General features: G+C 44.7%; 1 protein-coding gene across 5 annotated transcripts in view; it reads left to right on the forward strand.

The window, feature by feature from the left end:
- Nucleotides 1–4370: 4370 nt before the first annotated feature.
- TDP1 (tyrosyl-DNA phosphodiesterase-like protein) overlaps nucleotides 4371–23758 on the forward strand; it is a 235387-nt gene continuing 215999 nt past the window's right edge. For all 5 annotated transcript variants that reach the window (XM_087686644.1, XM_087686642.1, XM_087686645.1 and 2 more), the window contains exon 1: nucleotides 4371–4491. In XM_087686644.1, coding sequence (XP_087542770.1) covers nucleotides 4477–4491 — 15 coding nt within the window. In that variant the 5' untranslated portion in view covers nucleotides 4371–4476. The remainder of the gene's footprint in view (nucleotides 4492–23758) is intronic.

The following is a 23758-nucleotide window of genomic DNA, read 5'->3' on the forward strand; positions in this document are numbered from 1 at the left end:
TTGCAATTATAAATCAAAATGTACACATGGTACTCATGTTTTGCATCAAAGTGAAATTTGTAGTCAATCTATTTTTTGCAGATGTAACATGATTTGATTTCGAATCATATAACATGATTTGATTTTGAATCTATTTTTTGCAGATGTAACATGATTTGATTTCGAATCTTTTATCCAAATTTAATGAACACCTAATGCTTGTGATGAATGGACTATGTAATACACAAGTAAGTAAACATACCATAATAATCGAATAGTTTTTACACTTACAAATATGCAATAACTCGTGTATACACCTATTTATACTACTTAACTATACTTATATGTATGCAAGCTTTGAACATAATGCCATTCAAGGCCTATAAATTTGCAAATGAAATGATGAAATTAAATGCAAGTTGCAAGCAATATGTGTGATATTGAAACACATGTTTAAATTAATGACCAACAAATGTTGATGAACTAATTTTGTCTAATGAGGGATAACATAGTTCAATTACCATGCATCCAATTAGCACCAAACAACAACCAAATCATGAACTAACATTGCCCAAGCTAGGATGTTGGTCCATTCAAAAAAGATTTCATCCAAGAATGATGCATTCCCTAAGAGACCCACTCGAGAGCTTCTTTAATAGCTTGGTGGGCCTATTGGGAAAATCAATGCCTTGCGGGTTGATTGACATAGCAGTTTATTAATGTAAAATCTTAGAGTCGATCATGTGTTATTAATATGAGGTCACAAAATTGTTATCATGTCATCATGATCCCTGAATAGAGGGCATCAACATTAGTGTATGATGCACCCTCATTGTACAGGGTGTTGTGGTTAATGACTCTATAGAGGGCATCAACCTTACTGTATGATGCACTCTGATAGTATAGGAGGGTGTTGTGGTTAATGACTCTATTGTGTGCCTTGACACCTTCATTTAATATTCCATCCAACTATTTTTATTTTCTTTGTAATGGTGAATTCAACCTTAGATAGTGGAGATATGGGGCCTAAACTTAAAAGGAAAGCCTATTTGTGGGAACTTAAGCTATTGCCACATGCTCTATTGGTGAGGTGATGAATATAGGCTTTTATTTCCATAGTAGCTCGATATAGCTTGTTTTGCACCCTCTAAACTCACATGCCCTCTACTATGTATCTCTTGATGGGATTGTCATCTCAATAGTGTAACTTGATGGGGATATTGCACTTGATGTATAGATACTATGTGCTTTTGTCTCGCTCTATAATTCAACATATGAAAGGTTTGGAAATATGGACATTTTACAACATACAAGTTAAGGTGATTAAACCAAGGACAAAGTGAACTCGATTTCCAAATCCGTCCAAGGCTATGAGGCACAGCCGAAGTGGCAGAGGAGGATTTGGGATGCCAATTTTGACGCTTGGACCGCCTTCTGCTATGGTCCATGCTTGTGGTTTAGTATGATTAATTGTACATAGCAATGTTTTATGGTAATTAAACCATTATAAGGTCTACGTTCAAATTGTAGGCCTAGGTTGCAAGTTCTAGGGCTGGCTTATAGTTTGTGAATAGCTTGTAGACCATGCTACAAGTTTATGGGTCACAATTTTAAGGGTTTGACTAGGTTTATTTTTAACATGTAGCTTGTAATCCATGCTTACAAGCTTAGAGGTCATATATAGGAAGGATAACCTACATGTATCCAGGGCATTGTTAACAAAATACACATTGAATACTAAAACTTGGGAACATTACTACTTAGCATACCAACTTAATTGGTAGGCAATTGATGAGCAATCTAAGAAGAAATCCCTCCAGAAAGCATTCAAGTCAGCAAAACTTTTGTGATGAGGATTTATAATTGGACTAGGTCAATTATGCTAACTAGCTACTCTTCAAATCACACTCACATGCAATAATAAGTGCAATTTCACATTATTTCTTGCAAATTGATTGCTAGACTTGTCAAACATTTATAAATGTCATATATTGACATTAAAATTCTGGCCATGAAATTTCAAATTTACCTACATTATGAAAGTCTTATCAACCTCATAACCAAAGATCTTCCAAGTAAAGCTCTTAGTAGGTGCATTCCCACAAACAAGGGTGCATAAGATTGCACTCAAGCATTGCCTATGCATATGTGTGTGTGCATGTGTGTGTACATGAGCGCACACACACATATACATAATTGCAAATGGAAAGAGCTCCCAAACTATAAGCGAAATAAGCTTATTTGGACCATACAATATATATGTGTAGGTGTGTATGTATGACTCCCTATATCTTTGTATAACAACATGTACACACACACACACACAAAATCATAGATGGAAAGAGCTCCAAAATTGTAAGACAAATAAGTTTCTTTGGACCATACAGTATATGTATGTATGTATGCATGTATGTATGTCTCTTTATATCTTTGTATGACATATGGAGAGTGTAGCATGCACATACATGCGTGCACATGCACATGCACACATGCACACACAAAGGAGATGGGTGTGGGCCAAGGCATTGGCTCGAAGAGGTGGCAATGAGCATGAAATAGGGCAAGGGAGCTACAAGTAGTGGGTTTGAGATAGGCTAGCGTGCACAAAGAGAGAGAGAGAGAGAGAGAGAGAGAGAGAGAGAGAGAGAGAGAGAGAGAGAGAGAGAGAGAGAGAGAGAGAGAGAGAGAGAGAGAGAGAGAGAGAGAGAGAGAGAGAGAGAGAGAGAGAGAGAGAGAGAACTCTTAATAAGTGTATTATTTGTAGTTTATACCATAGATAATATTTAGATAGGTTGTTAGACAAAGGTTATAGTAATGATTATTATAGTCTATTATTACCATGCATTATTAGCTACGATTCCTATCATTGATAACATAAGTATGCAACTCCTAGTGACTTAACTAATGATGTAAATGTTGTTATAGCTACCGCTATGAAGGATATTATCATCCCTTCCACTCAGGGTATTATTGAACTAAGATAATAGCTACTAAATGATTTTCAAAATAACTAATGCGACCCTTGCTAATGTAGTTAGCCTATTGACTTGCATTATCAAAGTCAAGTAATCATAAAGATATATCTATTCGAATGTAAAATTCGAGGGTTATAGGAATTACATGTGAGTGAAAATTGCGAGATTAATTTTGACAGTGCTATCTAATATTGGGTACATCACAACTATCATCTCATTGACTTAACGTAGAAAAAACACATTGTAGTTAGAACTAATAGGCTAAGGTAATAATACCATATAGATAAACCATGTTAAGTTGATAGTGTTATACTTCCTTCGAATAATTTTGAATGTGAAACTAATGAATTTTATACTTAGCATCAATGCGATTTACTTATTTGGTTTTGTCTCATCATTGTAGGCTTAACTTTAATAAAGCCAACTGGAATTTTCATATGTATAATCTTTCACAAGGTTAGAATCTAATTTTTGTTTTGCAATAACGAATAATAAAGAAAAGCATCTGTCTTCTTACAAGATCGAGGAATGACACTTTCCTCCATAATTATAAAACAACGAAGAGGCTTGTGCTAGCTCTTCTTCATGTGTTTTTTTGTGTCATTTTCTTTGCTTTTACGAAGTTTTAAGTTAATCCTTAAGTAACAAATAATGAAATATAAAAGCCATTGCATCTTAGACATTGGCCAAGTAACTTGCTTGGTTTATTTTATATGATTTGCAAGGCACTTTTCATGAAAAGAACATCTCAAACTCTATGAAAAGTTTCCACCAAAATAGTATTATCTTCAAAATTTGCGAGTGTTGTGCATCTCATGCATAATTTAAAACACATGTTCAATTTGCCTAGATATGGTTAAAATCAACTTCAATTCTACAAGTTGAATACAAACTTAAATAGTTACAATGGTATGATTACGCTACTGCTAGCTCGATGGTTTGGTGACGAATATGTATTGCACCTTTAACCATACTTAGCTCCACGTGCCTTCCTACTTAGTTAATTTTGAGTAATATTGTTGCTCTAACCAAGAGTGCACCTCGACCATTACCATATGTAGGTAATGCCAGTCATGGTCTGGTGAGGAATATGTATTGCACCTTTAACTATACTTAGCTCCACGTACCTTCCTACTTAGTTAATTTTGAGTAATAGTGTTGCTCTAACCAAGAATGCACCTCGACCATTACCATATATAGGCAACGCCAATCATCACATTAGCAATATGACCTGAGGGGATGCTTGATAATAAGAAAAATAGCCGTATGACCTTAGGGGATAGAAATATGACCTTAGGGGATGCTGACAATAAGAAACATAGAGAGGATGTAGCAATATTACCTTAGGGGATGCTGACAATAAGAAACATAGAAATATGACCTTAGGGGATGCTGACAATTAGAAACATAGAGAGGATGTAGCAGTTTTAAAATCACAGCACAATGTATATTTGGCGCGTCATGGGTGTTCGTTTACAGACGATGGGAGGGAGGGCATGCTGAGGGAGAGCAGAAGAGGTCGATGGATCACCCACGGGTACCTCCATATATTCTCTTCTATCCCGTTTTTTTTGTTTGCCTGCTCTGTTCTGGTCGTCCCCCCTTCACTTTGTGGAAGCTGTTCCAAGTAGCATGCTGCACATTAGCAGGCACACCCGAGATTAGGTTCGCTCCTCAAGATGCCTCAAGCCCCTGCTGCATCATTACGTTGCTCACAGCATGAATTGATTCCCACATTCCTAGAACTGTAGGAACCACTAGTGGACTTTAAGATGTTTGTCTTCATGCTATGCTCTTTGCATTGACGTTTTCTATAGTACGTGTGCTTCGTCTTGTGTATCTTTGAGGGGCCGTCTGGAGAAGGCAACGCTAGCAGAGATTTGTGCCAACGGAACATTGTGTCGCTTCTCTTGTTGCGACATTTCTCTCAACCCAGCTCATATGCTTTGATCATTTTTTATTTGTAAGGGACTAAGTGTAACACTCCATTGAACTCATTCTAAGCAACCCGAAAACTTAAAAGAGCGTCATGCTGAAGGATTTTGGAATCTGTAGAATTGCCTCCATGTATCACTTAGTTGCTACTTTACAAGGACGAGGAATTGGATTCATGGAGGATCTTATAAGAAACCATCGCAGTCAATTCAAGGTTTAAAAAGCATTTAACACACAAAACCAAGATGGGGAAGAAAAAAGAGTGTGCTGAAACTAAAGTCTCGACTCTTACCTTTGCCAAAAGTACCGAGAATATGCACAAAAGCCATGCTATGCATACAAGGGATGGAGAAAGTATAATGCTTAGGGCAAAGTTTTGGCTATAAACATGGTACATAATTTGCCTAAAGATCGGCAAGGTTTTAGATCATTTGATGGCCTAAATATGTTCGATTCAACCATCATCATGATATGTTGTCCAAGGCCTAGTGGGAACTAATACCTATGTTGGTCACACTCTCAACCACATAAAACATATCATCACATTCTCACCAACTTAAACATGCATTTGCCACCCTCTAGTAGAGCAAAAGAAATTACCACCCTCTAGTAGAGCAAAAGAAGGGGGAGGTGTGGGGTATGTCTAATCCAATATTGAGGTAAAACTACTTGCAAGTGGTAAACATGGCTAGGGGTCTATCCAAAATCAATCACAAAGGCTTGAGTTGACAGCATGATAGTTGGCAAAACATGGATACTGTCTATTGTTGTGACTATCTTGCAAATGAGCCAAGAGGGCTTGTCTTTAGTACATCGATGGTTTTTGCCTTCTATAGAGGTAGGAACAATTGATAATTTAAGATATTAGTGTGAGCTTCAAGACCAATCATAGATAGATAATATTTGCAATGGTTGCACATTGCCACATAGCACGTCTAAAAATGTGTAGGCCACATTGGAGTAAATGCAATTAGATGAGGTGTTGGCTATGCTAGTTGCTAGTTGGACCACATTTAGCTTGTTGAAATGCCCTTTTTAGCTTGTACCCTAAGATATCCTTGTTTCTCTTTTCAAGAAAAGAGAAATTCATCAATAAGCAACTAAGAAAGAGCTTCTTGACGTTAAAAAAAAAAAAAAAAGCCTTGTATTGGACTTCAATGCTACATTAAAAATTGTAAGAAAAAGTCTAATAAAAGGGTTGAATGGAAAGTCAATCTGGTGGTTTTTAATGTCAAACTTTATGTGACATTAAACGGAATAAATGCCATAACCATAGTTGAGTTTATGCAAGGTCTCTTACCTGAATTTCATTCACAATTATAACACTTTGACCTTGCATCTACTTGGTGGGCCTACTTGCCCTTTGCTGTGTCTCATACTCGAACCCTTTGTATAAACCTTATCCATAAGCTCCAAGAGCTCAAGATTTCTGATCAGAGTTTGCAACCATTAGACTTCCCAAGTCAAGTGATGGCTAGGCTCCTTGTTCCTAAATAAATCACCACCAGAGTGTTATGATTTTATGCAACAAATCAATCTCAATTGCTACATTTTTTGAGTTTTTTGAGAGTGTGCAATGGAAGAGAAACACGAACACGGAAAGAAGAGAGAGACGGCAAGAGAGAAGAGAATGAAGTGATAATTTGCATTAAATTTGAATGGAATGTTGAATACAATGGCAGATTGATTAGTCCTTGCATAGCCCAAGGTGTTAGTGAGGGCACCAAATTAGGTTGATGATGATGGTTGCATTGGAGGCAGAGAATGTTGGAGTTGGAGTGTGTAACGTGTAGAAGGAGGATGAATGACAACTCTCTCCTATCAACTTGCTATAAATAGCAAGAAATGACCAAAACCGGTTGAGTTGATATTGGTCAATAAAATAAAGTAGTTGACGAGCATGAAACGGGCTGATCAGGTTGCTTTGTTGACAAAAATGCTGGTGCTAATCTCTATGTAGGCTGCCCACAATTTGGCCATGAAAATGTGGGTTTCTTGGCCATTGCAAAGATTGGAAATTGGCAATTATGAGTGTGTTCACAACTCTTTGAAAAAGAAATGTGCATATCTAGACTAGGCTAAAACAGTTAGAGCTCTTGTGTCTTCATTAGACTTTGATGGAGCTCACAACTAGGAGATGATAGATTGACAAAATATAGGCTAACACCCCCTCTCAAGTCCAAGGAGTGTCTAAAGACCTTAAAGACCTCATATGATGAAGTATAAAAGCTTGAAACAAAGGCTTTGTGAAGAGATCTGCTACATTGTCCTCTATGGGATAGTAGGCTATTGATAACTTGGAATCCACAATCCTCTCCCGTACCAAATGGTATCAAATCTCTATGTGCTTCATGTTAGCATTAAACATAGGGTTCTTTGCTAGAGCTAAGGCACTAAGGTTATCGATGCGCAACTATACGGGTCCTGTCTGCAAAAAGCCAATCTTCGCCAACAACTGATGGAACCTAATTGCCTTTTGAGTGGTAGAACAAAGTGCTCGGTACTCAGCCTTTGTAGAAGATAGTCCAATGGGAGGCTACTTTTGCTAGTAGACATGTGTCTTCTACCTTCATCCCCTACTTGTGAGCCTTAGTTTGACTTGGATGAGGATATTAGGAGCTCTGATGTTGTCTTTTGTTTGCCATTTTATGTGCTTTAAGGCACTTTAGATGGAGGGCACATTAGTGCATTTTTGTTTTGGAATTTGCCAATTCCATTGCCAATACCTAATGTTTTAGTTAGTTGGTTTGTAGTGTGAATGCAACTATGTTAATAAGTTGTGTCACCACTTCTAGAGTTAGTTAACTTGAGTTAAGTTAGGGATTTGGCCTACCTTAGACCTAAGGTTGCACTTTCATATTATCATATTTAGTCCATAGCTGGTCAAATCCATCATTCAGTATTAGAACTGAGTGCTCTTGCTGCCATCGGTTTTGTTGGTGGAGGAGGAAGTGGCACTAGGTCAGCCTTTGTCACCGCCTGTCCACATAATAGCTCCAATTGCACCACCTACATTGTTTGTTGTAGATGGTGTTGCCCAACAATCCACTTTCTCCGTTTGCTCCCTTTCTTGTTGCGCCAATCACACCAACCAATGCCGCCTTGCCTGCTAGCCCAGTGGTGCTCTTGCTGCCCTCGTCTTGCATGCGCCATCATTGCTTGGTGCTCCACCATGCTGCTCATGAGTGTCGCTGCCTTGTCCCCCGCTTGGCAGCATTGTTGCTCTGAGATGCCTTTGCCAGGCAGCTTGTTATGCTGCACTGCCTTGCTTAGTTCCTTTTCGCTGCTCTACTTAGTTGAAAGACGTCCATTTGCTCCTTGCCTGTGCACTATTCTAAACTTGCACCCAGTGCTGGCCGAAGTCTACGTACTCATCCCAAGGTGACAAATTTGGGGCTTTCGCCCAAATCAAAGTCATTTGCACGTTTTGTCAGTCCAACAACGGACATTGTGCAATTTCTTTGAGATTTACACAATAAATTTGCGGCTTTTGTAATTTAGTTTGGGTGTTATTTATGCAGTTTTAGGTGCATTTTTCAAGAAGAGAGATAGTTTTGCACTTGCTTTAGTATCTTGTGCTGGAATTTTTGTACTCAGCTGAGTACATTTTAGACTTCTGTTTTGGAAGCGTTTGGCTGCTTAGTTTGTGCATACATTATTGCAACGTCAAATCACGAAACTTGAGATTAGAGCAACATTTTGGTAGTCCTCACTTAGGAGGACAAGCTAGATGGCAACAACTATCCTTTATGGAGTTTTATGGTGCACAATCTTCTCGTTGCAAAGGATCTCTAGGATTATGGTACAGGTGATTTACTGAGACCAGGTGAGGTTGCTCCTTAGACACCTTAGCATGGTGTTGCCTTGCTATTGCTCTAGTTGCTGCCCTTGCTTCTCATGGAGTTTTATGGTGCACAATCTTCTTGTTGCAAAAGGATTTTTGGGATTATGTTACATGTGATTTACCAAGATTGGGCAAGCTTGCTCCTTAGGCACCTTAGTGTGGTGCTAGAGGCCAATAAGTTGCTCCTACTATTACTCCAGTTGTTGCCCTTGCTTCTCCTATCGGAGATTAGAAGAAATGGGACTCAAAAGATGCACAAGCTTTATCCCTGATTGCATTGTTAGTTAAAAAAGCCATCATACCTTGTATACGGTCATGTAGGACCTCTAAAGTAGCATGGGATATTTTGGAGCGCATATTGGCAGCTCGTAATGAAGCTAGAATCTCCTACTTAAGGAGGGAACTGGCTAATGCACATAGAAGTGAGGGTGACAGCATGACTAATCACCTCACACACTTGTAGGATATCCGTGAGTAGTTGCTGAACGTTGATGAGGTTGTTTTAGATGCTAAAATGGTGAATGTCACTTTGAACTCACTCGTTGAGTCTTATCTTGGTTCACACCTTGCTGAATTTATCATTTTGTTTGGGGGGGGCGGGGAGGGCAGGGGCAACAGCTTCTTACTTTTGCGGAGTTGGAAGGCTTCTTGTTACAAGAGCAACAGACATAGTGGATTGTTGCTATGAGGCCAGGGGATGTTGCCATGCTCTCTAAATATAAGGGCAAGGGCAAAGCAAAGTAGTTTATTAAAAATCAGCAAAAGGTTGATTTGGGACAGCAATCCAACAAGGCTGTCCAAGAGACAGTGAAGACAAAGAAAAAGGGGAAATGACACTATTGCAAGAAACCAGGGCATTACATTGATGAATGTGAAAAGGTTGGCCAAGGAGAAGAAAAGGGTTTTGGTTTGGCTGTTCAGGAGACATCTACCACTCGGTCTTCGGATGGGGATGCTACAACCAACTTTGTAGAGGACCATGCTTTCTTGACATGCAATTATGACACATCCATGGTTGATAGTGCATTTAATGCTACTAAAATGAAAGATACTATCATACTGACTAGGGTGACCTGTTTACAGCCATTTCAGGCTGCGTTTTTTGTGCAAGTCATAAACCCTTGTATTGCAGTTGCCCTGGATGTCATCCAATTTGACCTAGTGGCATCCTATACAGTCCTAATTCCTGCGTTTACTGTTGGACAGGACTGCATTTTTGTTAGGATAGGTGTATTCTCATGGGGTGCAATATTCTGCAGGCTGGGTGGCCATGACACCTTTGATAGTTTTTCACTAGCGTCTCATAGTTGGGTTAGAGGCTTCTCATCCCTAATTGGAGTCTTTTGGAGTGGTCTTTTCAAGGCCTCTCCGTTTCCCTTGGCTTGTATTGGCCTTCCGTTCTATCAAAGTTTTTAGTTGGAGAGGTATTAGCAAATTAGTCAGCTCATGAGTGAGTTTGTGCATGTGTATTTGTGGGCTGGGCACATGAATGTATTAGGCATTTTTTGGTGCTTGTTTTGATGGTTTTTGGCATTTCTTGGCTGGTTGACTGTATTTAGGCATGTTTTATGCCTATTTATTTGTGGGCTCCCTCCTCCTCAAGTATCATTCACTTATAGACTTCTAATGCTGATTCTATTGGAGAGAGGGAGCCGGTGCCCAAATAGCAAGTGATGCGTTTGTAGCTTTAGAGAGGGGTGATAGGAAGGAGTCAAAGGCCCAATGCTATCATTGTGGTAAGAAGGGACATTTGCACAAGGATTGTAAGGAGTTAGTGGCCCTCAGGAAGGAGGAGGAGGAGATGTAGGAGGAGGATATAGACTTTTTTGACGAGTCATCCTCATTCTCCTTTGACTCCGACTCAAATCCTTTGGCCAAGGCATCGAAGGGGTCATTTTCTTTGGAGAAGGGGAAAGGGCTGGCTGCTCCTCTTATTGCTTTCTAGTGCGGGTGATACTATCATCCCCCATAGCTCTCCAGTGCCAGAGAGGGAGCGTGAGAGGGTGGTGTGGGGTAGGTGAGCTTCATCTATACTTTTATTAAGGTGCAAAGGATTGAGAGAGGGACTTCCCTTCTTCATTGACTAAAGTTTGGAAGGTTCCAAATCCTCTTGTTTGTGAGCTTCGTCAGAGTCTAATGAAGACAGGAGATCTGACTGTTTCAGCCTGGTCTAGGCGTGTTAATTTCTTTTTCAGTGTGTCAAGAGTGTGTTCACATTGGTACCAGCCACATGGATTTCTTTTTCAGTGGTTGGGCAGCATATTTTGTTGCCAGTTTGTGGGTGCCAACCTTGGGATTCGTGCAGCCTGGTCAGGTAGCATTTAGTGCTGGTGACTGCATGATTTTTGGGCCAACTACTACAGCTGCGGTCTGACTTAATCAGGTTGGCTAGCTTTTGGGTATAAATGCCCCATCCCTGTTTGGCAGATCATTCATCTTTCATGTTTGCAGGTTCAGCACACTATGTCTTCAGTGCAGCCATCATTATAAGCTTGATCCGGTGCCCTCACTGATGCTTTGGGTTGCGTGTAGGGACGGATCAATCCGCCATTGTACTCAACCTTCCATTCAGATCCAGTGCAGATTATCACTTCATTCTCTTCTCTCTTGCTATCTCTCTCTTCTCTCCATGTTCTTGTTTCTCTTCCATTGTGCTTTCACATGGTATCATCGCCTAAGTGAGAATGTGGAGGCTTCCACAAGAGAAGACCACATCTAGGTTGTTGTTTGGAGAAGATTTGTCTTGAAGAATGCGAACTTGCTGCTGTTTTTGGGCCTTCTACCAAGCATGCGAGACATTTGCAATCTTGCTTTGCAGCGTGTAGGTGATTTTCCCTTTGTTCATGGGCAATTGGGCAAGATGATGAGGAAGGGCAAAGATATGCAATATGCTTTGGTGTAAAAGTATTGACTGAACGACAGAGAAGATATCCACAGGTAAAAAGAGAATTATGGGGAATTGTGACAGCCCTTAAATGTGATAAGGAGTATTTTATGGGTGCTCATATAGTCATTGAGACTGATTGTTTGCCGGTATTGGGTATGATTACTAGTTGTGCTACCTCGGACATTGCTATACTCAGGTGGATTGCATACATCAAATCTTTGAACCCTGAATTTCAGCATATTGCAGGAAGAGATAACCTAGTGGCAGACATGTTATCGCGAGCAAGCTATGAGAATGAAGATGGGATGATGGATGAGGAGGAAGAAGATGGCTTTCTTATGGCTGAAAATGATGTTGCAAGAGTGAATTTAGCAATGCAAGGTGTTGCTATAGCATTAATAGAAGCTTGGACAACAAAGAGAAGACACTTTAGGTGTTTTGCATCTTGTGTAGAAGTGTTTCTGGAAGACAAATATGTAGGAGAGTGGCTGAGAATTGGTCAATATCTCAGTACATTAACAAAGAGAGATGAATGGTCAGATGAGGAGTTTAAGAAGATCAAGAGGAAAGCCTATGGATTTTTCTTAAAAGATAGATACTTATGGAAACATGCTAAAAAGAAACAGGGTATGCCATTGCGAGTTTTGGGTGACAGAGCTTCACAAGTAAAAGTAATGCAAGAATTTCATGAAAGCTTGTGGGCTGGTCATAGAGGTGTTCGGGGTACTTTTACAAAGATCAAAGAAAGATATTGGTGGCAGGGTATGTATAAGGATGTTACTTTGTGGAAACATGTACGACATGTCAAATGTATTCAACTGTGAGACATTGGGATGGATTGCAACCCACATATCCATTGTCTCTTCATTTTAAGTGGGTGGTGGATTTGGTCACAATGCCTACAGGTCTTTGGCAAATGAGGTATCTTGTGCTTGCTCGCGAAGACTTGACTAATCAAGTGGAAGGGAGAGCTCTACGTACTAAGACGACAAATGCCGTATGTACTTTTCTCTTAGAAGAGATCTTTGTGGATATGGCTGTGTGGGAAAAATTACAGCAGATAGGGGTGAGCTGGATGCAGATGAAGCTCATGATTTCTTTGCACGGTTGGGGATAAAGCTTGCTTTAACTTCAGTCTATAACCCTGAAGGAAATGGCAAAAGTGAAGGAGGTCATTCACCTATTGTGAAGGCATTGGCAAAAGCATGTGGACAGAAGGTAAAGGAGTGGCCATGATTGCTCCCTTATGCTTTGTGGGCTGACATAACAACTCACAGTGCTGTTACATGATATATGCCTGTAGAATTGATGTATGGTCAAAAACCTATCATACCGATAGAAGAGATGACTGTCACATGGAGTATGTTACCTTGGGAGGAGGAGTTGAATCGATTGGAGTTGTTGGCCTTACGCATTAGACAGTTGCAAAGAAAGTCAGAAGACAGAGGGGCAGCAACTACAAAGTTAAGGGCAGCAAGGATACAGAACAAGAAACGGTTTGACAAAAGACATAGACTGAGACCAAGAACTATACAAGATGGGGATTGGGTATTGGTTTATGATAGCAATTTAGATAACCAGCATAATGCCATGCATAAAGTTTCCAAAATATGGTTTGGACCCTAGGTGGTAAGACAAGTGTTTGATAATGCTACTTATGCATTAAATGAGCTCGATGGGACAGCCATAAAACTTCCGGTAGCAGGGAAAGGAATCAAATTATTCAAAAGGCGGGAATCTATTGCCTATGAGTTGCCAGAATTGGAAGAAAATAGTGGCCATGATATAGGGGCTAGGCAGGAAGATATGGAAGATGAAGAAGCAAAGGATATGGTTGTAGAGGATGAGGAGGACTCAGAATTTGGTGACAACTAGGATTTTGGCAAATACCGGAGGATGTGCAGGTTCAGAGGGGGTGGATGTCGTGATGTTATGAGGACATAGTATGAAAAAGTATGGAATGCATCATCATCCGACTTCTCTATTGATCTAGAGAGTCAATGTGATCTAAGCCATTAGTATTAGTGTGAGTTGCATGGACTATTCGAAAATACTAGATTTTTGGATAATTTTAGTCTATTTTTGATATTATTTATTGTAAAAATCCAAAAAAGTTAAAAAAAGCTTCTAGATTAGGATGGCATGCAAAAAGCTAGTTGCTTTTTTAACCAATTAGGAGATTTTTCATAAAAAAGACAAATTGACGAAATCGCGCACGTCGCGATCGCTGTAAACAAGCTGAAAACTGTAGATTGAACTGAAAGAAGGAGTGATTAGGGAGATCCGTGAGCAGGTGTCTTGTGTCCTGGGGTTGTATCCCCTTTTCGGAGCCAACAGAGCCATCAGATTTGGGTTTCGGGCAGCAGAGAAAGAGCTGATTTTTCTGATCCACGTTTTTGCTCTACGAAGGAGCTCCAGGAAAACTAATGCCTGGAGATTGCTTTTGAGTAGTGCAAAGATTCCAGGTTCTTTCACTACATATTGAATCAATTCATTGTGATTTGTTTTTGTCGTGTTTACCACTTGGGCATTCTCTATCTTCTCTTCCATCTCCTATCTCTACTTTCTTCTACTTCTCATCCTTGGTGGATTCGACCTTTCAACAAAAACCCCTTAAACACCAGGGGTGATGAAAAGGTAAAATCTGCACTTAAAGGCCCAAAACGTAGCCTTTTTCCTTCTCTAGCAGTAAAAACCAGCAATAGCTTCAGTAAATCTCCTTTCTCGCATGCCCACACTTGCCTCAGCCTTGTTCTGATGCGTAGCCTTGTTGCTTGCACTTGAACACTGAAAACGTAGCCTTGTGTCATGTGGAAATCTCCTCTTCAGATGGGTCACCCTAGGTCAGTTCTTCAATGCTTTGATACCATGTCAGAGTGAAGTAGTGCGGAAGTGAATGACCGAGAGAGAGAGAGAGAGAGAGAGAGAGAGAGAGAGAGAGAGAGAGAGAGAGTACACAGCCAATCTCTCTCTCTCTCTCTCACACACGTGCGTTTGAGAGAGAGAGAGAGAGAGAGAGAGAGAGAGAGAGAGAGAGAGAGAGAGAGAGAGAGAGAGCCCTGACTGCCCGCGCGACGACTTGACGACCTGCCTGACGACCTGTCTGCGCGCCGCCTGACGACCTGCCTGATGCTTGCCGCCTGACGGCTTGACGACCTGCCCGCGCGCCTGAAGACCCACCCGCCGACGACACCCGCACTTCACAGGTCTGCATCGTCCCTGCCTCTTTTCCTGCCGTCGCATCCGTCCTCTGCCGTGGCCATCAGGTCTAAACCCGCTCGCCCTCTGCTGTGCGACTGTGGCCCACTGCAAGGAGTTCTGCTTGACGTCTCCCCTCGGACGTTGCACACTCACCTGGATCTGTGCCCTCAGCTGCTCGCCTGCCTTCACACGCCCTATTCGTTAGGGGTTCACCGGCGCGCGTCTGTCCTGTTCTGCACAGGTGCCCCGTTGCAGTCCTGTTGCTGCAGCCAGGTGGTTCCCTGATTGTGCCGGTCTGCGGGACTTGCGGAGCGAGCAAGAGAGAGAGACAGAGAGCGAGAGAGAGAGAGAGAGAGAGGAAGGGACAGGCAGATAGACATTTTACAAGGACAGATCTGTGCCGAGGAGGCAGCAGATTATTGAAGAGCAGAGACTGTAGACAGTGCATCCTGCTGCTGCAGTGAGGGAGCGAGCGAAAGAGAGAAGACAGCGGTATGGCTGGCCTGGATATGGATTTTCTCGACCGGACGGTGGCAGCCCTTGGCCCTGATTCCGATACCGAGGAGCCGGAGGATATGGTGCCATGCACGGAGGAGCCGCCTCCGGGTTTTGAACTGCCGCCGGCAGGCAAACGCTCTAAGCACACTTCAGACGAGCCAATGGGTCCTCAGGACCGTTCCTATGCGCAGGTTGCCTCCGAACCTGTGGATTCGCAGGAAATAGACTGGGAGCATTTGCTGGACTTTGCCAATACTCTGCTTGGCGATTATGTCCAGCATAATAATGAAACTTTCTCTGCTGCGGCTGCGGATGATGTGCTGGAAGCGACAGTGGACCCAAAATCAGTCTTGCGGTCCTTCTCGGTGTTCTATGACCGTGCAGTTATACTTTTTTTCACCGGCAGGATCCCAGTGCTCTCACATATTCGCCAGTGGATGCACCACTTATTGCAAGGGGAGTATGTTGAGGAGATCTTCCTTGGCCCTCGCGGCTTTTATGAGGTGCTGTTGAAATCCGAATCGCATCGAGTTGAGCTACTGTCCAAGTTGCCACTATTCTTTGACCGCCGCTTGGTCCATGTGGTACCATGGCGCCCTATGGCTGACTTCCAGCGCCTGCTTCAACGCGAATGCCCGGTGTGGGTGGAAGTGGAAAATTGTCCAGCGGTATATTGGCCATTGTTGAAAGACGCGATGGCGGTTGTGGGCACAGTGCTGGTTCCCCCCAGCCTCAGGGCTATGAACCGAAACCGTCTATGCATGTTATGGGATACGGCCAGGAAAAGGCCTGCGTGGCTTCGCCTCAATTGCGTTGGCATGCATCCTTTGCATTTTCGCCTGAAATGGGGCAATTTTGCCGGACACTGCTTTTCATGTGGTAAATTAGGGCATTTTGTAGCTGAATGCCCGGAACGGCAACTGTCTTCTGAGGAGGCGCAGGTTGTGCAGCCCAAGGATGACATGGTGCTTGATGCCCAGACACAGGAGACCCTTCAGCCCCCTACTGTCATGGAAAAAGGTAAACAACAGGTCCGAGCTTTGGATTCTCCTAGCTCTGATTGGATTGAGGCACGACAAAAAAAAGGTAAAAAGTTGGACGCAGGCCTGGCAGATCCTGGGCCTCATGTTTCCCCGGATTCCGTGCGCACGTACACGCGCAGGAAAGACATGGTCACCCCACAGCAGGTTGTGCGTACCATGGCCCCGTCAGCCCCCCGCAATCCGTCTTCAAGGAAAGTCTATTCCGAGGGCCCCAAGGGCCCACCTGCTAAGCTGGCGTTTGATGCGAAAGGCAATGTGATTACTCCTTGGGATAGGCGTTATCCCCGCCCTGCTCCCAAGGTAGTGGATTTCCCTTCTACCTCTAAAGCAGGTCGCCCGAATTCATTTGCAGTATTGGCTGATTTTCTGGATGAGGGTGTCCTGGATGCCCTCGCGGAAAAGATGCAATCGAGGCAACAGGCGCCTCGTTCCTGACTTCCTTTGTTTGAAAATATATGAAGATTGCCACGTGGAACGTGCGAGGCATTTGCTCTCGCCATAAGCAGCATACCATGTGGTCTGTCTTGCATGAAAATCAGTGGGATGTATTATGTGCAGTGGAGCACAAAAGTCATGGTGAGGCAGGAAAGGTTGTGGATTGTCGTGGATTTCGTCTGTTTTATGCAGGGACACATGTTAAGCATTATTCGGGCGTGCTGATGATTGTTCATGAGAAATACCAGCCTGTTCTTGTTAAAAATGATGTGCACGGCCGCTTTCTGGTAATCGAAGTCCTATTTGAAGGTGAGATTTTATGGCTGCTGGGACTTTATGCTCCCAATGATCCCACATCCCGACGGGATCTATGGTTGACTTTGCAGGGCTCCATGGCACTTGGCCGCAGAGGGTTTTTGATGGGAGATTTCAATATGTGTGTTGACTCTTCGCAGTCCACCTCAGGGCATTCGGTAATGGATACGCCAGAAAGCCGGGTGTGGAACTCCTTTGCTTTGCACATACTTAAGCAAGATCTTTGGTCGTGGCTTCACCCTTCTGTTTTAGGTTTTACTTTTCATTCTGCGCAATATGCAACCACTTGGTCGCGATTGGACAGAATGTATATCATGCAGGGGGATGATTTTCTTCCCGAGATGCTGGAAATGAAGGTCTTGCAGCAATATGCGTTGTCGGATCATTTTCCCCTCCAGCTTGAGATGCGGGCACAATCTGTTGCACCTTTTATGCAGCTCCTGGATAAGCTCCCTTTACGCTTCAACTCCTCTTATTTGAAGCATCCAAATTTTCAGGATTATATGCAGCAACTGATTGAGAGGTTCTTATTGGACTTCGCCTCTGAGGGCTTGGCTTCGTTTGCACGCCTGCTCTCTAATGTGCAGCGGGTTGCTCGGCAGTATGGGATTCACACTGCCTCTCTTTGTCGCCGCCGTCGACTTGCAGCAGAGGACTTATTGGCCTTGGTCCGTTCCTTGCTCCTGGATTCCCCAGATGATGATTTTCTGCTGTCACTGGAGCGGCGTTTGGCCCATCTTATTCAAGTCTTTAGCTTGAAATCTTATCAGCAGGCCAAGCTGCATAACTTGACTGACACATTGCAAGATAATGCCTGCCAGTCTCATAAGTTCTTTCGCGCCTTGCATGCTTCTCCGGCTCGCGAAAATATGACTCGACTTCAGGACTCGGAAGGTCGCATGGTCACTGATCCGCAGACCATTATCAATATGTGCAGAAATTATTTTATGGATCTTTTTGGTTCTTCATCCTTGCCGTCTAGCCAGGTTACGCATGCCCGCTCGGTCTTCTATCAGCTGGTCCACCAGCAGGTTCCGCTTGATATGCAAGCCTCTTTGGAGGTGGATATTTGCGAAGAGGAGGTTATGGATGTGTTGTTGCACCTGCCTAAGGATAAAAGTCCTGGTTGGGATGGTCTCACTAATGAATTTTTTGAGCACTCAGCCACGCAGTTGGTAAAGCCTTTGGTGGTCATGTTCCAGCAGGTTTGGGAAACAGGGGTCATGCCTTCTTCATGGAAAGAAGGCCTCATCAAACTGATCCCCAAGGTCCCTTCGCCGTCAAAGCTGCAACACTGGAGACCAATTTCGTTGATGGGTGTGATGTATAAAATCTTTTCCAAAGTACTGGCAAATCGGCTTTACAAGCACCTTCCAGCTCTTGTGCACCCCCTCCAATATGGTTTCATTAAGGGACGCAACATTTTGCACAATATCTTGAATGTGCAAATGGCTATTGATTATGCGAGGCACTCCAATCAGCAAGTGGTCTTGATTCAACTGGACCTGAAAAAGGCGTTTGACTGTGTGGACTGGTCTTTCCTTGCAGAGCTTATGTCTGCTATGGGCTTTGGGATCCGCATGTCCCGATTGATCTACACCATTAGTACTGAGGCTTCTTCAAGAGTTATGCTTAATGGTGGGGTCACAGAGCCATTTCTCCTTGCACGCTCGCTCAGACAAGGCTGCCCTTTGAGTCCTCTCTTCTTTGCCTTGGCGACTCACCCGGTCCTTTCAATGTTATCCTCCATGGCGGCTTCTGCCCAGCTGGCAGGGTTATCTCTTCCTTTGGGGCAGCACTTCATTAGCCAATCCTTGGCTGATGACTCCTTTATGATTTTGCAGGCGGACAGGGATAACATTCGCAAGGCATTAGATGTTTGGACGCTCTTTGGTCAAGCTTCTGGTCTTCGCATCAATGCCTTCAAGTCAGCCATTCTCAGTTGCACGGAGCCTGATTTAGAGTCATTAGGCTGGCAGGGCCAGGTGGTTTCTCGTGGCGCGATTGTCCGGCATCTTGGATACCCATTGGGGGTGGATGTACGGCCAAAGGCCCTGCTGGAGTGGATTTCACACAAACTGGCCGTGAAATTTATGTATTGGAAGTCGCAAGCCTGGCCGTTCCATGTCCGCCTCAAAGTGGCTCAGACAATTATGCTACCAATGCTGACGTATTTCCTGCCATTACTGCCATGGACGCCCAGTACTTTGAAGGCTCTTACTCATCCCATTCGTTTCATGCTATGGAAGAAAGATTCACTGCAGGCAGGCATTTTCTGGATTTCATGGTCACATGCATGTACCCCTAAGCGCATGGGTGGTGGAGCTATTTTGGATGCAGAAACTCATATGCTGGCTCTTCGTTGGTCTCTGTTTCGTGCCATGTGTGTGGATCATCACCCGTGGACCATCATAGCCCGTTATTTTCTTGAGGACAGCGGCCTCCGCCAGGGTAACACACGGCTTCGAGCCTCATGGTGGCATGTCCTTAATGCTGACGCTCGTTTCTCCAGTCCCTCTTCCTCTTTGTTAGTGCATTTGGTCGGCTCTTGGAAAGTGGTGCTCCAAAAGGCCCGTTGGCATCCTGTAGGGGACCGCGTGCAGACAAATTCTTTTCAGTTGGAATTGTTGGCGGTATCCACATTACTTTCATGGGAAGATAAACATCAGATCAGACCAAGATTTAACCGCATGGCCCGTTTGGGTGTGACTTCGATTGCGGATGCTACCCTTGCCACTCGCAATGTCCTTGCATCATTTCGGACTGCTAGGAGACTTTTCAGGATCCCGCGCGGATACCGTGATTTATGGGGGAAGCTTTCCTCGGAACTTCAGGGTAGGCAACCCTTTCCTTCCCTGGCTATGGATCGCCCTTGGCAGGATTGGGACCTTGCAGGCCGGTTGAGTCTGGAAAAGGCCTCTACTAATCAGGTGTATCATCTTCTCATTAAAGATCACCAATGGTTGGGCGTGAAAGTTAATGCTGTTTGGGGCCTGCGGAAATCACTGTCATGGTGGCAGGCAACGCTGATGGAGGGATGGCACAACAAGACACCTTTCAAATGCAAGGTCTTTCTGTGGCGGGTAATGATTGGTGGTCTTCCTCTTGCCTCGGCCCTTTCCAAGCGTCGAATCTCGAATGGCACTTGCTTCTTCTGCACCACTTCGGCGGAATCGGCCCGACATCGTTTTCTTTCTTGCCCGCTCGCCAAGAATATCTGGTCACTCTTGTCACGAATCTGGCACGCGGTGGTGGGGTCTTCACTGACTCCCTTCGATTGGGTTTTTGTGCGCCCGAAGTATCCCACACCACCACCGTTACATATGAAGATCTTATTCCATTTTTTCAGATACTGGGGATGCTGGCACATTTGGACCACCCGAAATGCTTTTCTCTTTGATTCGGCTTCTAATGTACCGCGACATATTGCAAGGCTTAAAGGGCTCTTGCATTGGCAGCTAGATCTCATCAGGCACTCTGACTCGCTCCCTCGGGAGGATTTGTATTCCTGGCATTTGGCAATTGCCTCTGGGTCCTTGCCATGATTGGTGTAACTTTTTAGTACCCTAGTCCGGGGATTTCCCACACGTTGGCCTATGGCCCTCGTGCCTCTTGTACTCGTGTAATCATGTAATCTTGTACTTTCTTCGTAATTAATACAATTACCTTTTACGAAAAAGAGAGAGAGAGAGAGAGAGAGAGAGAGAGAGAGAGAGAGAGAGAGAGAGAGAGAATGATCGCGGGGAGGTCGCGTCGCCTGTCGCGTCGCCTGTCGCGCCGCCATAGCCTGCCGGGTTCACGTCGTCGCCTGTAGTCGCCGCCTCGCCTTCGTCCGCGTCGTCGTCCGTTGCCCACCGCCCGCAGGCCTGTCCCTGACGATCCGTCGCCCGCCCCTGACGATCCGTCGGCCGCAGCTCCCTGGCGCCCAGTCGCGTGTCTCTCACGTCCCGTCGGACGTGACTAAGTCCCCCGCCCCGCTGCTGGCTGGCCCTTCGTCAGCGGTCCCCGCCCTGCTGTCGCCCGCCTGAGTGGCGGGCTCTGCACCAGCGCCTTGCTCGTCTGCCCTCTGCGTTTAGGGCTTCTGCTGGCGAGCCCTCTGCCCTGCGCCCTCGATCATCCCGCCATCCTCAGTTCTGCCGCCCTATTCACAGTAGCCTACCCTTGACGCCAGGCGCCCAGCGCCTGTGAAAACCCTAAAACTGACCTTCGTCAGTTAGGCAGCGTCCGGGATCGCGTGCCATCTGCTCTGTACTCAGCAAGAGACAGCGAGAGAGAGAGTGCCAGTCAGGCCTTCTGTGAGATCAGTTCGTCATTCACGATGGCTGGTTTGGATCTGGATTTCCTAGATCAAACGGTGGCAGCACTTGGCCCGGACTCGGATACTGAGGAACCCGAGGATATGGTTCCGTGTACTGAAGAATTGCCCCCGGGTCCTGATATCCAGCCTGCGGGCAAACGTACCAAGCACACCCCGGAAGAGATAGGCGTTTCTCCGGATCGTTCCTATGCGCAGGTCGCTTCGGATCCGGTGGACTCTCAGGAGGTGGACTGGGAGCATCTGTTGGAATTTGCCAACACTCTGCTTGGTGAATATGTTCAACATAACCAGGAAGCCTTCTCTGCCTCTGCTCCAGACGATGTTCTGGAAGCTACCGTCGAGCCAAAAACTGTCCTACGCTCCTTTTCGGTATTTTATGATCGCGCGGTGATACTCTTCTTCACTGGTCGCATCCCGCTGCTTTCCCGTATTCGCCAATGGCTGCAGAGTCTGCTACAAGGGGAATGTGTTGAAGAGATTTTTGTTGGATCCCGGGGTTTCTTTGAGGTCCTTTTGAAAACAGAGATGCACCGTGCTGCGCTTCTGTCTAAACTGCCTTTGTTTTTTGATCGTCGGCTGGTACATGTGGTTCCATGGCGCCCGATGGCAGACTTCCAGCGCCTCCTGCAACGTGAATGCCCTGTGTGGGTAGAAGTGGAAAATTGTCCGGCTGTTTATTGGCCGCTATTAAAGGACGCTATGGCCGCTGTGGGCACGGTTCTAGTCCCTCCCAGTCTCAGGGCGGTGAATCGCAACCGCTTGTGCATGTTATGGGATACCGCACGGAAACGGCCTGCATGGTTACGACTCAATTGCTCTGGAATGCATCCGTTACACTTTCGTTTGAAATGGGGCAATTTTGCTGGCCATTGTTTTTCCTGTGGACAGTTGGGGCACTTTATGGCTGAATGCCCCGAGCAACAACACGTTTCGGATGCAGCTCATGTTGCTCCGCCCATGAAAGATATGGTGTGCGATGCCCAGTCGCTGGATCCTACCCACCCGCCCCAAGTTCTGGCCAAAGGTAAACAACAGGTTTCGGGACAGGATTCCCGTGCTACTGATTGGGTTGAAGTCCGTGCCAAAAAAGGCAACAGGATTGGTGCAGGCATGGACAGTACTGGGCCTACTACTTCACACGATTTCATGCGAACATATATGCGCAGGAAGGAAATGATGTCGTCCGAGCGTTCTGCTCCTGCTATGGTTTCTTCAGTTCCCCGTCATCAGCCCGCCACAAAAATGTATTCGGATCGTCTCAAGGGTCCACCTGCACAGCTGGCTTTTGATACCAGAGGCAACGTCGTTACTCCGTGGGACCGTCGTTACCCACGTTCCAACCCCAAGCAAGCGGATATGCCGTCAACTTCCAAATTTGGCCCTCAGAACTCTTTTGCGGTGTTGGCAGATTTCTTGGACGAGGGAGTCCTCGACATTCTCGCCGACAAAGTCAAATCGAGGCAAGCTGTGCCTCGTACCTAAGTGTGTTTTGTATACACATGAAAATAGCCACGTGGAACGTGCGAGGAATTTGTTCTCGTCACAAGCAACATGCCATGTGGACTGCATTGTATGAGAATCAGTGGGATGTCCTGTGTGCTGTTGAGCACAAGAGTCACAGTGATGCCGGTAAAGTGGTGGATTGCCATGGCTTTCGTTTGTTCTATGCAGGAACACAGGCCAGGCATTATTCGGGGGTGCTCATGATTGTCCATGCCAAATATCAGCCTGTTCTTATTAAAAATGATGTTCATGCCCGCTTTTTGGTGATTGAAATTTTATTCGAAGGGGAAATCCTATGGTTACTTGGCCTCTATGCTCCGAATGATTCGCTATCTCGCCGGGAGCTTTGGCAGACTTTGCAGACCTCCTTGTCACTTGGCAGACGCGGCTTCTTCATGGGGGATTTCAATATGTGTGTGGATTCTTCCCAGTCTACATCGGAGCACTCGGTCATGGATGCACCGGAAAGTCGTATGTGGCACGACTTGGCTCTTGCTGTTCTTAAGCAAGATCTTTGGTCCTGGCTACACCCGTCTTCTCCAGGCTTTACTTTCCATTCGGCCCAGTATGCCACAACATGGTCGCGGTTGGACCGCATATATATCATGCATAATGATGATTTTCTGCCTGAGATGCTCGAAATAAAAGTGTTGCCGCAATATGTCTTGTCGGATCATTTCCCTCTGCAGTTCGAGTTGCTTGCACAACCCATTGCCCCCTTCAAGCAATTTCTGGAGAGACTCCCTTTGCGTTTCAACTCCTCTTATTTAAAGCATACAATTTTTCAGGGCTATATGCAGCAATTGCTTGACAGATTCTCCTTGG

Source organism: Lygodium microphyllum, chromosome 10 (genome assembly GCF_053477565.2).
Source record: "Lygodium microphyllum isolate KBCC chromosome 10, Lygodium_microphyllum_v1.1.10, whole genome shotgun sequence".
In the NCBI taxonomy this organism is placed as follows: Eukaryota; Viridiplantae; Streptophyta; class Polypodiopsida; order Schizaeales; family Lygodiaceae; genus Lygodium; species Lygodium microphyllum.